Below are 13,321 nucleotides of genomic sequence, written 5' to 3' on the forward strand. Positions count from 1 at the left end.
CTTTGCTGGTTTTTTTTTTTTTTTTTGCATTTTCCCTTTGCTATTTTATTTATTTCGCAACTGATTTCTACAGGATGTACACATTAAAGGTGGAAAAAGAAAGTTCTGGAATTATTTCTAATAATCTTATGTGAACAAAACATCTGGCATTTTAGCAAGGTTGTGAGCGTACAGGGCTCGACAACCGTTCCTCTCTTTGCCTAATTCTTATAGCGATTTGGTCTCTTAGTTACTTCAAATAAATCCCCTCAAGAGAATCGATGCTAACTCGAGGCATTCTGAGTCGGCGTGCGGAGGTCATCGCCCTGGATGCACGCAGCCAAAATCAATTGCAGTTGTCAATTCCTCGAATCTGACTGCACGACAGAAGTTGTAAAACAGAATATAAATAGTAGGAGCAAAAAGTAGAGAGGAACTTGCGACACTTTAAATTTCTGCCGAAGTTCTGCGTTGTGTACCAGGCATGGTCTGCAGTAAAATGCAGATGTGCAAATGCAAAACACATCTGTGTTAAGATGTAGATGTGTTTTATAAAACATAATTTGGTGTTGATAAAATGTGCTTTTCCTCTCTTTGTTTAGTGTGGTTCACCAACGGCTATTTCATCAAGACGGATTCTATTGTCTCACATGCAGGATATTTGGTGACGTCGCATGACTTTGTCTGTGTTTCTGTTTCCACCTGTTACATTAAATCTACTTGTGTTCTGTTGGGTTTCAGCAAACAGGTTTAGCTGTAAGTGAAATCGCTGCCAATTTTAGGTCAAATTGAAAGCCAATAAAAGAAAATTACAAGCAGGAGTTTGCAACCTTTACAAGAATGCAACCGAGTCGAACTCTGACTCGAAATAAACTCTGCGAGTGGAAATCGGATAAGTCAGAATTTATGAGGGATCAGTCTAAATCTTTCGGTGAAAATCCAACCCAAAAGTGTTCGCTTTGGATCGGATCTTTTCAGATGAATTGCAAGTCAAATCAAACTATCATTCTGTTCAGCTTCAATCAGCTGTACTTGTGTAGTGCAAATCAGATGCTGCTCAGTAAACCTACCTGAGATCGGCCAAGAGAAAAACGACGATTCATTAGTTTAATTTAAAGGTCAACACTTGAGTCAAATAGGGGGAACCCAAACACAAAAAATATTCCTATTTTTGTCTGGACTTTGCCGCTGCAATCATTTCAGAGCAATAAAAGATTCACTGCCCTCGTTTCATCAATGTGGCTTCTGATCGGACTATTTCTGCTAATCGGCGTCCAGGCCGCAACCTGCCAGATCCATCGCTATAGTTACACCAGCGTGGACACAAAGGTACAGGCAACCTCAAAACCAAACCACGAGCATTAAAAAAACTAAACAAAAAAAAAAAGTTTCCTGTTCTGACTATCTATCATGGAGCACACTTTCAGCAGATACCACAACTAACTGGCTTCTTGTGCTATAGAGAAGAGGTATATATTTAGACACTACTGATTCTAACATTCACCTGGAATTGGTGAATGTCAGGATTACACATTCTGTCACCAGAGTGAGAAGGAAGGAACATGCCACCACTTGCAGCAGCAATATTTCTATTTTTGCGCAGGTTATTATGATGGATTATCATGATGCAGAAAGAGTTATTTACACCAGCAAATACCCTGTGGCCATAAGGAAACAAGATAAGCATGCCGACGACTGAGTGAATCTTAAATCGAGGCAAAGATCCTTCAGTGGAGAGAAGTGACATTACTGCAAAAATCTGTGAAGTCTTGATGAATTAACAGAGTATATCAAACGGCAAGATGGAAAAAAAAAAAAAAGCCCAACACTTCCAGGGGGCAAAATAAAAAAAAATATATGCATAATGAAAGCGGAAGTTAGAAAAAATATAGGTGATAATCTTAATAGTAATGATATTTTTTTCAAAATGGGAGCAGGTAAACAATTTCTGCTCCTATCCAGAAAAACAAAACAGGTCATCTAGGTCAATGGATGCTCTTCAGAGTCCAGGAGACCGGTTTGGGAAAAAAAACAAAGAAGGAAACGTATCAACGGCCAAAAGGAATCATCAATGCAGCTCTGTTAGGAGTTTTACATACACGTCCTATCCACTGTCCACATAAAGGTCATGTTAATTTTTTTATTTCTGAGGTTGTTGTTGTTGTTTTTTTTGACATTGGATGAACATCCAACCCACTCATGTATATATTTACACCCCCCGCCCACTAATATCTGGATAAAAGATCCTCAGGGGGAAAAAAATAAAAAATAAAAATCATGCCATCAGAAACGTATTGGCACAAGACTGGCTGGAATATTTAAACATTTTTCCTGTCATTAACGGCGGCAGATGAGCACTTCGGGTCAGGAACCCCCTAGTGGACATGGGGGTCTGGGCAGGGAATTTCCCTTGCGTTACCTCGCAATAATTTAGCAAATACACCCTGGTCTATTTTATATACAGTCAAAAATGTCAATTTAAAATTGAATATATATATATATATATATATATATATATATAATATATATATATATATATATATATAGTTTGATAGAGACAGACACGCATCGACAGACAAACTGAGCAGCATCCCATATTTGCGTCAAGGTGCGTTACAATTCTCAGCACTTGTCCCTTCATGGGCTTTTAAACAGCACCTCAAAAACTGAAGTGATAATCATTTAAAATAGCACAATATAATGTTAACAACATATACAAACAAAGAGTGAAACATAAAACATCAAAAATTGATACAGTTCTGTTTTTGACATAACCAGAGTGTTTTTTATTTTATTTTATTTATTTTTTTTATGTACTAAAACTGGTTACGGACTTTAAGTCAACAGGAAGTGAGTTCCAAACTGCAGATCCTCTCACGGACGGAGCGCTTTGAGCAAAAGTGGCTCTTCCGAAGGGGACCTTACGATTTCCATCTAAAGCCGCTCTATATACGTACATTTAAAGAGCCTGAGTGAAAACGTGCCAACTCTTTAATGCCAAAAACAAGTGATTGAAAACTGATTTATTCACTGCATGTTTATGTCTGTAAGGTTGAGATGGAGCTGCACATGAAAACGGCCCTTTAAACCATTCAGACTACCAACACACACAAAAAGTGTCAGATATGACTTAATCACCCCTTGATAATCCACGGGATAATAAACAGTAACTTTCTTACGGAAGTGACCTTTTTTTTTTTTTTATCTTAGAAGGGATGAAAGCGATGGAAAGCCCATGATTGACCTGCTTTGCTTTTGCATTTTCTGCATAGGTTTGCGGTCCATTTTTATCCTCAAGAAAAAGCCATAAAACTTCAGATATCTCACAAATTTTAAAATGAATAAAAATAATAAAATATTAACATACATGGAAAAACCTTTATGAAAACCTTATAGCAGAAAGTACGGTGGTGGTGCTCTAAAACAGGACTACAGTCAGTAGAGTCGTTGGAGAATGGAAGTTTACAATGATTGTGTGCAACGACGACCAGAAATAGATGAACATTCAGATACATCCAATGTAAAATTAGAAATATTAGACAGTGCTTTTTAACTTGTTAAAGTATGAAATGAGACGTGGCAATATAAAAATATTTATGATCGGCTTTACTTCCACAAAGCAGTTGGTGAGTTTGTATATCCGTAGAGCAGTCCCAAAGCCGTGGGTTTGATTCCAGCTTCTCTCTGCCGCATGTCAATGTTCTTTGGTAAGTGAAGGCCTGTGTGTGCGTGTGTGTGTGCGTGTGTGTGTTGGTTAGTGCAGATGGCCGAATGTGGTTCTAGTGCAAATCGCTTTGAGTTGCTATGACTACGAAAGCGCAACATGAAATAAGTCCATTTACCATAATGTAGAAATATGATTATTGTTGCACTTGTTGTTCTTCTTGTGTGATTCATTCATCCTTGCTCTTTATGTTTTGTTTGTTGTTTGGTTTTGTTTTTCCCTCTGCAATTAAAACGTTGTCATGTCTACCGGCCTAACAAAGCGAACCTGACGACAGCCGTAAGTCTGGAGCCAATTTAGCGTCGTTGAATGTTGCATCTAAGCAAAGGTTATGCTTGAAATGTTCTGGTGCAAGCGGCAGCAAAATATAAACACTTTGAAAATCACATAAAGTAACATTTTGTACATTTCTTGTACATACAGAAGGAGGTTGGAGTAAAAAAAAAAGACAAAAACAACGGTGCTTCATCGGTCAAGTGTAATAATTGTTTTTTATGGCAATGATTGAACAAATTCACTCAGATTTGATCAAAAATATTCAGCAGTATGTATATTTCCAGTGCTTACAGCTGCGTTTCTGTCCACACCACTACATTGTTTTCAGTCTGTCTTGGTGCCATTGGATCTCAGTTACTAACACAGTGATTAATAACTGGTTCAGGTTTTACTTGGCAGACTTTCTGTCATCCAGCAACTATAAATTCCCACAACAAAAAATAAAATCAAACATGGGGTGCCTCAAGGTTTCCTTTCTGTGCCTCTTGCACTCAACATCTATATTTTCCCCACTGACTCAGATTATGCTCATCATAAGTATGTCAGTTACACACTATACTCCTGCTTCAACATACGATATTAGAGGACAGCAGTCAGCATTCCAATGTCATTAATAATTTGATGGGTCTGATGTTACTGTCCAACGTGTTGCAAGAAAACTTTCCATTCCTCCCTTCTCAAAAATACAATCAGTTAATCGTTATGCAGTCCACAGCATCTTACAGTAGATGGTCAATTCAAACACATTATAGAGGTTTAAAATTGGAGTGCCCCAATCAATCAATCCCTATTATTTCCTTAATTTGAGGTGACATACTTACAATGTGACTTCGCTCTGATCCACTGATCTCTTCTGTGTCTGCAAAGAATCAGCCACTGTCCCCTTGCGCTGCGCTGTGAGTGTGGTTTGACTGAAACCGCCGACCACCACGTCACATCTATACATGCTGTGGCCGCAAAGCTGCTGCATTTGGACATTTTGTCTCGGGCAAAGAAGCCTAAAACTCAAGTTGTTGGTCTAGTTTGTCCTCAGTTGACCTCAAACATTGTGATTTTCATTGAAGCAACCGCGACTGCTGTGCACTTTATTTTTGGCAAGAGGCTCAGTCGTCTCTGTAGCCTCACCTGCTGTGCAGGTTTTAATTTTTAAAATGTTAATTTAGCAATTTGGACCTCGAGTGTAGACTTTTCATCCAGATCTGAAAGCTCTATTTCGCATGCAGTTGAATCAACTTTGTGTTGTTTCACGGATATTGTTCAAGTTTTTTCAACGAGATAAGTTTGAAACATTTCAGGTGTGACCTTTTAACACATGACAGCGTTAGTTATTTAAAAAAAAAAATCAGTATTGGTCAGGCTTTTTAAAAAATATGTTATGGGACAGAAACCCACAGTCGACGCAATCGGTTCATCCCTGATTCAAAGTCAGTTTAATACACTCCAATTTGATCCTGGTTAGAAAACAATGCAGTTAGCCTGATGTTTAAATGTTGACATTACTACTTTGGTGTAGTTCTTGTCTTTAATATTCTTCAAATATGCTTCTCAGTTGTCCTTGTAAATTGCCATAAATCACTTTCTTTATCTGTAGTTTAGCACAAAGAAGCGTGTCTTTACATGCCTTATCAATCATTAACGTTAAAAACGTTGCACCTTCTGAACCAATGTCACGTTAGTCGATTTTTGTTCACCCTGCAGTTGAAGCCGAATTCACAGAAACCCTTCCAGGGGTGCATCTAGAGTATTTTAGAAGTGATGATCACTGATAATCTTGGGATGCCACATCAAGAAAGAAAACTGTACAAAAGTTTCTTTAATGTGTGACACCAGAGACCAAAGGGTTACGTTGGCTTGGATATTTTTTCCAAGACAAAAAAAAGTTGTTGTTTCCCCCCCCCCCACCCCATGTTTAACTCATATTTATGAGCAATATTGGGCGAAGGTCATCATTTATGTGATTGATTACATTTACAAGCACCAAAATAAAAGGTGCGTCCGTCTCATTGTTCCTGTTCTAAACAGGAAGCAAATCTAGATCAAATCTAGGTTTTAAACGTTCATCTTTCTAATTAAGGTCATTTTTAAGAAACCTGTTAGACTTTGATGAATTAGTTTATCAGAGCACATTCGGCTGTTTTCAGTCACCAAATACCTGCAAATATTTGATCGCGCTGAACTTGACAGGTTAAAATACCAAACTAGTTTTTATTCACTTAAACTAAAAAAAAAAAAAAAATCAAGTATATTGAAAACAGTGTTAAACTTACAAATTAAATTTTTGTGATTTAAAAAAACAAAACAACTAACATTTAAATGAACTTAAGTTTCACTTTTACAGTGTAGCAATGAACTCAAACACCTGATCTGGTAAATCTTTGACCCGGTGACGGCGACAAGTGACTGATGAGTCCATCTTCAAGGCGTCTAACATTTCCAGATCTTTCCTTCAGATCTACAAATATTTGTGCAAAACTTAAAATCGAACAAGTTCTTTTTTTAAATATTATTATTATTCTTGACTACCTCAAAAGAATCATTGTTCTTCCTCGAGCTGAACTTGTGTCCACTGATGTCATTAAAATATCCACATGGAAGTTTGCAGAGCTCAGTTTGGCTGATTACCGATGTTTAAACAAGAGAACAAGGGGGGCAAATGTTCAGAGGAGCGCCACAAAGATTAAAAGGAAGCTCAGAAACCAAAACCGCAGTGGGCAAAATCGAATGGAGACATGCAGCTGGGTCTGGTGTGTGTGTGTGTGTGTGTGTGTTTTTCATGCTGCTGGTTCAGTGCCTCTGCTGTATTTTTAACATGACAGGCGGTAAACAGCCGGAAACCGGAGAGTCGAGATGTGGAGCCTGCGCTCGCTCTCCCGTGTGCCACACCGTGACCAACGCACAACCTGCTTTTAGCAGCGCTCCCATGAGAAAGGCAGGGAAAGACGGGACGACATGCAGGCGTCTTCGAGATGAACAACTTAAGGTTTCATTCAGAAACTCTTAAGAAAAAGGCTGGTCGTTTTTGCAAACTTGGCATCTATTAACACATTACTTTATCTAACAATCCAACTATTTAATGCAAAAAATTTCAATTCAACAAACTGATTTTAAACACATTTGACCCCCAGCGGTGTCTTACCTCCGTATCCCTGGTGAAGTAAAGCGACCGCGTTGTTTTCCAGTCTGTAGAAGTTCCTTAACTTTTTTTTTTCTTCTTTTTTTTCTATTCCTCAGAATTGCCCTTCGTCCTATTCATTCGAGCGCTGACACACACTGACACACACACACGGCATGACAAGAGGGTCACATGGCCGTCGTGGACAGCTACGGCAGAATGAGGAACTCAGAGTAGCTGCTTGGGGATTTTTCTATCTTACCCAAACTTCCTGGTACAATTGTCTAATGATTATTTGCATAATCAGCAACTGACACACACACACACACACACACGCTGCATTTCTCATAGAATCTGCAGCAACAGATCCCATTTGCCAAACACCTCGTGTTAAATGGGACCTTTTTAAAACCTCCAAATAATTCTCCTCAATGCCTTGCTAAAGTATTCAATCCCCCTTTTAAACTTTTCCATGTTTTAGTACAAAGAAAAACTTTATTATGTTCTGTTTGAGCTTCATATGATGGACTAAAAGTTTTGCAAGATGCAGAAATCAAACTTGACACCCGCTCAGGGCGGACACACGGTGGTGGCAGCATCATGCCTTTCTTTAGGTTAAACAGAGAAGCGGATCACAGTCAAACGGGGAAAACGGATTGATAGCGGTGTGTAACTCCAGTCCTCAAGAGTCACTGTGTTGAGGCTTTTGTTTTTTTTCACACTGCACCATTCAGATTTTCATTTGTAAAAATAAAAAAAGACCCATGAATCTTTTCCTTCTACTTCATAACAATGCACCAATCTGTGTGTCAAACTCCCAAATAAATACATTGAAATCTATCAGTGTAGCATGGCGCAATGTGAAAATAAAAACTTTTCAAAGGAACTGTGTCTTTATTCTCAATTCTGCCTCCACGCTCCCTGCTGGTCGAGCTGTGGAACTGCAACAACACAAGTAACTTTCTCCCCCAGACTCCTCTTTTCTTTTATTGATCATTTATTAAACTTTGTTTAACATAGGAAATAGAAAATATACTTACAGAGAGTCTGAAAGAAAGAGGAAACCATGCAAATATTCTACATGTGGAATTATGACGAGCAGAATTAGAAATGACTCACAAATCAAACAACATGAGAGCTACAGTATGTTTACTCTCTACAGTATCGTCGTGGTATAGGAGTCAGAGTTGAAGCTGTAGTGAAGGGGGGGGCTGTGGTGCGTGTGGGGGTGGAAGGACACATGCAGATGGATTTATACAAATAATGAGCTTGTATCACATTTTTATACAAATAAGCAGGAATGCTATTCAGCCAAACATTCGCACAAACACACACGAGTTAGTGTTCCTGGAAGATCTGCTGACTGTTGCATATTTACATTTAGGAGTAGTTTGTCGGTTTTTGGCCACCGCGCTTACCGCTGAGAGGAAGAAGAAGAAGAAGAAAAGAGAGACACCACTGCAGCTGAGGTGATCTGCACCTGTCCTCTAAAATAATAAAAATTAAACGTGTTGCTCTTTGGACCAGGAAACAAGTGGACAGAAACTATCAGTGGGGGGAAGAAAGGAAAGACACTATAGGCCAGTCAAAATGCATGGACAGTGTCCTACCAGGAAAGACAATCTGGCTGTAAATGTGACTCACCCTGAAAAATAAAGTGAATTGCATCTCAAAGGTCAGAAGAAAAATCACATTGTGTTTTATTACCTTTTCGGAATAAGGAAGTGTTTCTTTTTATAGCTGCTGTTTGGGTATGTGTAACTTTTGTTGTGCAAATCAGTAGAGAAAACAACAACAACAAAAACACGCAAAGAAGACACAGTGGTAACGTTTCTAATTTAACAAGGCAGTACTACAGACGGGCCTGAAAGTGCATTCTTCCTTACTGCCAGAAGGTGGCGACTCCTTGAGTTGAAACGGAAGTCGGCAGGTATTGAAGTCTAAAAGAAGAGCTGACCCCACTGATTTAATGGGTTACATTGAATCCAAGTGTGGTATACATTAACAAAAACAATTCTCTAATAATCCATGTATGATCTGAAGCACAATCTACACCCCACAGTGGCATTCTGTCTCTTTTAATAAGCTGTTTTTAGTTTTGTGAACTAAGAATATCAATAAGTGCTTTAACCAAATTAACATGTATTGAAAAGTGAAGCCACAATCACAGATAGTTGCATAATTAACTTTCCGTCAACACCTAAAAGGTCACAGATTAGCCCTTTTTATGCATCACGATGTTTTTAGCACACAAAATGACTTCCCTGAGTCTCATTTGTATTCAGTAACACAGGAGCAGCGGCCTTATTCGTTTTTCAGAAGTTGAAAGTGTATTTGTGACTAGGAGTATTTTTGCAAAAAAGAAAAAAAAAGAAAGCTTTTTTTTTGGTTGATAGGATAAATAGTGAAAAAATATTTTTTTATTATTGTATTATTATTTTTTTCCTCTTTTTTTTATTAAATGAGACTGACCCTTGACCCGACACCTGTATCCAGATATATTATCTTCAAGCAAATGTGAAAGCAGTGGGGTTTTGATGCTTTTGTGAACCGATGAGCTTGATTCTTCTCTAAAATTTGACTTTTCTTCTTCTCTAACGCAGCGCAAAACTGAATAAACGCATTTCCGAACCTGACAAACTACTCATGTAAGGCTGTGATAATACTTGCATTATTACTGTAAACGTGTAAAAAATAAAGATACGCATTTTAAAGGACGCGTCACGTCACTCTTCTTCTGGAACATCTCGTTCTCTGCGGAAACAATTCGGCATGAATCGAACTTCCAAAGCTCCGTGTTTCAGTTCGGCTGCAGCTGAGTCCATGTCTCTCTGCTTTAGCGTCGGCTCAAAGGAAGCACAAACCATTAACTGGCAATATACAGCCTCTATCGGCACCACTGCTTCTACAATCATGCTACTCCCACTGTGACCCATTATACCAGCATGTCTCAGTGGTCCTACAAACTGCTCGGACTATTACAGAGCACCATTTTCTCCCTCCTTTCAGTCCTTCAGCCTGTGTGTGTGTTGAACCACAAAGACTGAAAGCTAAATTTGTTTGAAAAGAAAAAAAAAACAAAAAAAACTACCACTTGTGTACTCCCGACTCTGAAAAGCATCAGTCGTTCCACTTCGCAAGATGCACCGAGCGATCGCATCTCGACGCCTCAGCAGGGGCGAAGGCTCTGCTTGAAGGCGTATCCGCGGCGATGGTCCTAGCCTCCAGCCGCCGGACTGTTTCGAGCGAACAGGTCCACTGTGACGGAGACTTTAATCCGTCCCGCGGCGCGCCGTCTGGTGGAGCGGGGACGTGGGAGCTTAGCTGTTCCTCTGCGCTGCGTCTCGCTGGGCTGAGGCAGAGGAGCTGTGGCTGTCCTCGGCGTCTTCTTCGTCTGCGGAAGAAGTGAAGAACGTTCACACTCTGGACCAAGCAAACTACGCCTCCTATGTTTTCTTCCTCCATTTGGAAAAGCCACTGGACTCGGTTAATGACACGTTTGTGCGATGTAGGCCTTGACATCCCATAGGAATGCAAGTTATTGATCAATGAAGTCCTCTAAAGTTGACTGAGTTCATCCATCGGACAATGATTAATTGATACACTTAAAATTTTCTTAAAAGCATGAATTTTTTTCTTTTATCAAAAGTCTGTCAAATTTTTTTTAAACATACTGAATTAAAATCAACTCAATTTTAAAGGGCCAGTATTATGTGTCTTCCATTATATAGCACAATCAGGTCAGTATGTCACCAGCAGTTGTTTAAAAAAATGGTACATATGTCAAATACAACTTAAAAAACATCTTGAAATTGGGCTTCTGTCTCTTTAAGAAACTCTTGCTCTTTCTGAAACTCCATCTTTAGGAAGTCATCAAATCTTAACAACTTTTTTACCAGCGTTGCGCTGAGTCGTAGCTCGTAAAATGAGCTCAGCTGCTGCCACAGCTCCACCAGGTGTTTGGTAATTGCCGACGGCTAGTCTGAAGGAGCTGAGTGAGAAAGTCGTGGGATCTGGGGCTCTCTGCGAGGCGGAAACAATGGTTGCCACGGGAGATTACATTCAAAGCAACACTCCGAGGATTTTATTTTTTTGTTTTTGATGAAGGGAAAAACATTACAACAAAATGTAAACCTCAGATTTTTTTTTTTTTTGCGTAAAACTGCGCCATTACACATCATTGTCTGTCTGTTTAATCTAGACTGACACAGAGGCATAGTGGATTAATTTACCTCCTCCTCCAGCGTTGATGTGCAGCTGGGACAGAGACAGGGTAAGGGGCAGCTCTCGCCCGTCAGGATCGGTGGGACTCTGCAGGATGTCGTGCAGGGCGTTCCGGCGGCCCGTCCTGCCAGAGGCGATGAAGTCCGCATACGTGCTCTCAACGTCAGACATCTTTCACGCATTGTTCGGACAGCAACACCTGGAACAACGAGAAGGCCGCCTGGATCTTCAACAGTGTTTTACTCAGCAGTAAAAAAGCAGGAATTTGTTGTCGTGTAACTTCCTGTGAACTTATTCCAGGTTTTTGTTTTCTGAAATTATTATGCTTCCAAAATGAATCGTGTGTTTCTGGGCCACCATAAGTTAACTTAGAATTGAAGAGTGAGAGGAAAAATTACAATATTTTCAAAATTTGAATCACTAAAAATCTGAAAGTTGTGACACGCCTTTACTGTATTATGCGGCCCTTTTTCTCTGATACCCCTAAATAAAAACCATCTAGAAAATGTCCACCTAGGGGTGGCCAACAACAGAGCCACTTTGGACCAAAACAAATTTATTTTTCAATTCACTAAATACAGAAATATTTTCTTGAAGCGAATAAATAGTCCCCTATATTTATAAATATATGCTGTTTAGAAATTTGTCACTGCTGCCACCAACTGTTTTGGGGGGGAACTGCTCTTATTTTGTAGGTGCGCTCTGCTGGTAAGCTACGGTGACAACAACCACTCGCTTGGCATCAGTCACAGGAAACATGAAGGAATATGTTCTTAGAAATTGGATGTTATAAAGGAAACACATTTACCAGTAGAATAGGGAATATTCAAGGTTTGGTGTTTTTGCAGTGCATGAACAGGGAGACTGGTTAGTGTGGATGGAAATCCTGGAGGAAAACCTGCAAGACTCCTGGAGGTTCTTGGAGACTGAAACATCCAACAAATGTGTTAGAAGGACTTGAAAATTGCTATTTTCAGACACAATTTTAACTCAACATGCAAAGCTGGGAGACACATGCCCCTAAAGACTTGCATGAAATTAGAAACAGATTTATTATTATTATTATTATTATTATTATTATTAGTTATTTTTAATGTTATCTATTTTATTTTAACATTGTTTTTCTTTCCTCTTGCCTGTTGTTCTATGGCAGACAGTCCGCATGAAACATATTAAAAACGACAAAAGTGAGATGATGTGAAATGTGAATCATAAACACATAGCAAGGGTAAATCCTCAAATTCAAATTAACTGCACAGACGGAAGTGGCCATATTTGTGGGAGGTCGCCAATAAATTCCCACTAAAATCTAGAAGGAGGAGATTTTTAGAGTGTTCAAGGCCTGCTTAAAACGTGTCTTACCTTTTACAGACAAAGCCACCACAGCAAACAACCCGGAGCTACATTTTGTCGGACGTGATTTCAGGAAACGGAGCGCGAGAGGCCGACATCACATCAAACGATCCAGATAAACAAACAAAACGCAGCCAAAGCTGGAATTGAAGCAAAGGTTACCAAACACCCCGTGGGGTGGGGGTAATAATCCCAGCACTGTACACACTAAAAATCGCGAGCAGTCACGGCATTTCAGACCAGAATCACATCAATAGGACGCTTTAAAAAAAAGTCCTCAGTGTATCCTCTCTGGACGCTGCATCTTCCTCCTTTCCAGCCAATTAGCGGGCAGCAAGCCGCGTCTGCGCGCTGATTGGACACAGCACACAAAAGGATGAGAGGAGAGAGCGGAGAGCAGCACTGAGGCTCACGGTGCGTTCAGCGTCATTGTTGAAAAAACTAAACAAAAAAGCAATTAGGCCAATCAATGCGTTTCATATTGAGTATAGTGAAGGAACATAGGTGCGTTCTAGTGCTTCCAAGATACTGTAAATCGGTTAATTTAGGAAAATTACACTATAATTGATAAGGAAAACTGGTGATAAATATGGCCAGAGCTGCCAACGAGGTATATACCGTAATTATTGTAAGGACTGATGATTAGGCGGTTT

General features: G+C 39.5%; 2 protein-coding genes across 4 annotated transcripts in view; both read right to left on the bottom strand.

Annotated features, from left to right (window-relative positions):
- lyn (LYN proto-oncogene, Src family tyrosine kinase) overlaps positions 1-7,803 on the bottom strand; it is a 19,182-nt gene extending 11,379 nt beyond the window's left edge. The window contains exon 1 of one of the 2 annotated variants that reach the window (XM_007571670.2): positions 7,116-7,803. Coding sequence is in view for 1 of the 2 variants with exons in the window: in XM_007571669.2 (XP_007571731.1) it covers positions 4,801-4,949 (149 nt within the window). In the remaining variant the exon portion in view is untranslated. Of the gene's footprint in view, positions 1-4,800; positions 5,128-7,115 lie in introns of those variants that run through there. The other variant, XM_007571669.2, reaches the window with a different exon arrangement.
- A 248-nt stretch (positions 7,804-8,051) lies between these two features.
- pkia (cAMP-dependent protein kinase inhibitor alpha) lies at positions 8,052-12,994 on the bottom strand. Of its 2 annotated transcripts, none has more exons than XM_016681565.1 (3): positions 12,678-12,994; positions 11,324-11,541; positions 8,052-10,485 (listed from the first exon to the last, which is right to left on the bottom strand). In XM_016681565.1, the coding sequence occupies exons 2-3, from the start codon at positions 11,484-11,486 to the stop codon at positions 10,412-10,414; spliced, it is 237 nt and encodes a 78-aa protein (XP_016537051.1). In that variant the 5' UTR covers positions 11,487-11,541; positions 12,678-12,994; the 3' UTR covers positions 8,052-10,411. The 2 variants fall into 2 exon arrangements, with proteins under 2 accessions (XP_016537051.1, XP_007571733.1); XM_007571671.2 differs by having other exon boundaries at positions 11,324-11,514; positions 12,678-12,992.
- Positions 12,995-13,321: the final 327 nt, after the last annotated feature.

The sequence above is a fragment of the Poecilia formosa genome, unplaced genomic scaffold (assembly GCF_000485575.1).
Source record: "Poecilia formosa unplaced genomic scaffold, Poecilia_formosa-5.1.2 Scaffold285, whole genome shotgun sequence".
Classification (NCBI taxonomy): domain Eukaryota; kingdom Metazoa; phylum Chordata; class Actinopteri; order Cyprinodontiformes; family Poeciliidae; genus Poecilia; species Poecilia formosa.

Bases quoted from the DNA above. Each gene is read 5' to 3' on its own strand.
- pkia (XM_016681565.1), bottom strand. From the start codon at position 11,486: ATGTCTGACGTTGAGAGCACGTATGCGGACTTCATCGCCTCTGGCAGG. The intron at 10,486-11,323 runs GTAAATTAATCC...CTTCTTCCGCAG, and splicing joins CATCAACGCTGGAGGAGGAG to ACGAAGAAGACGCCGAGGAC.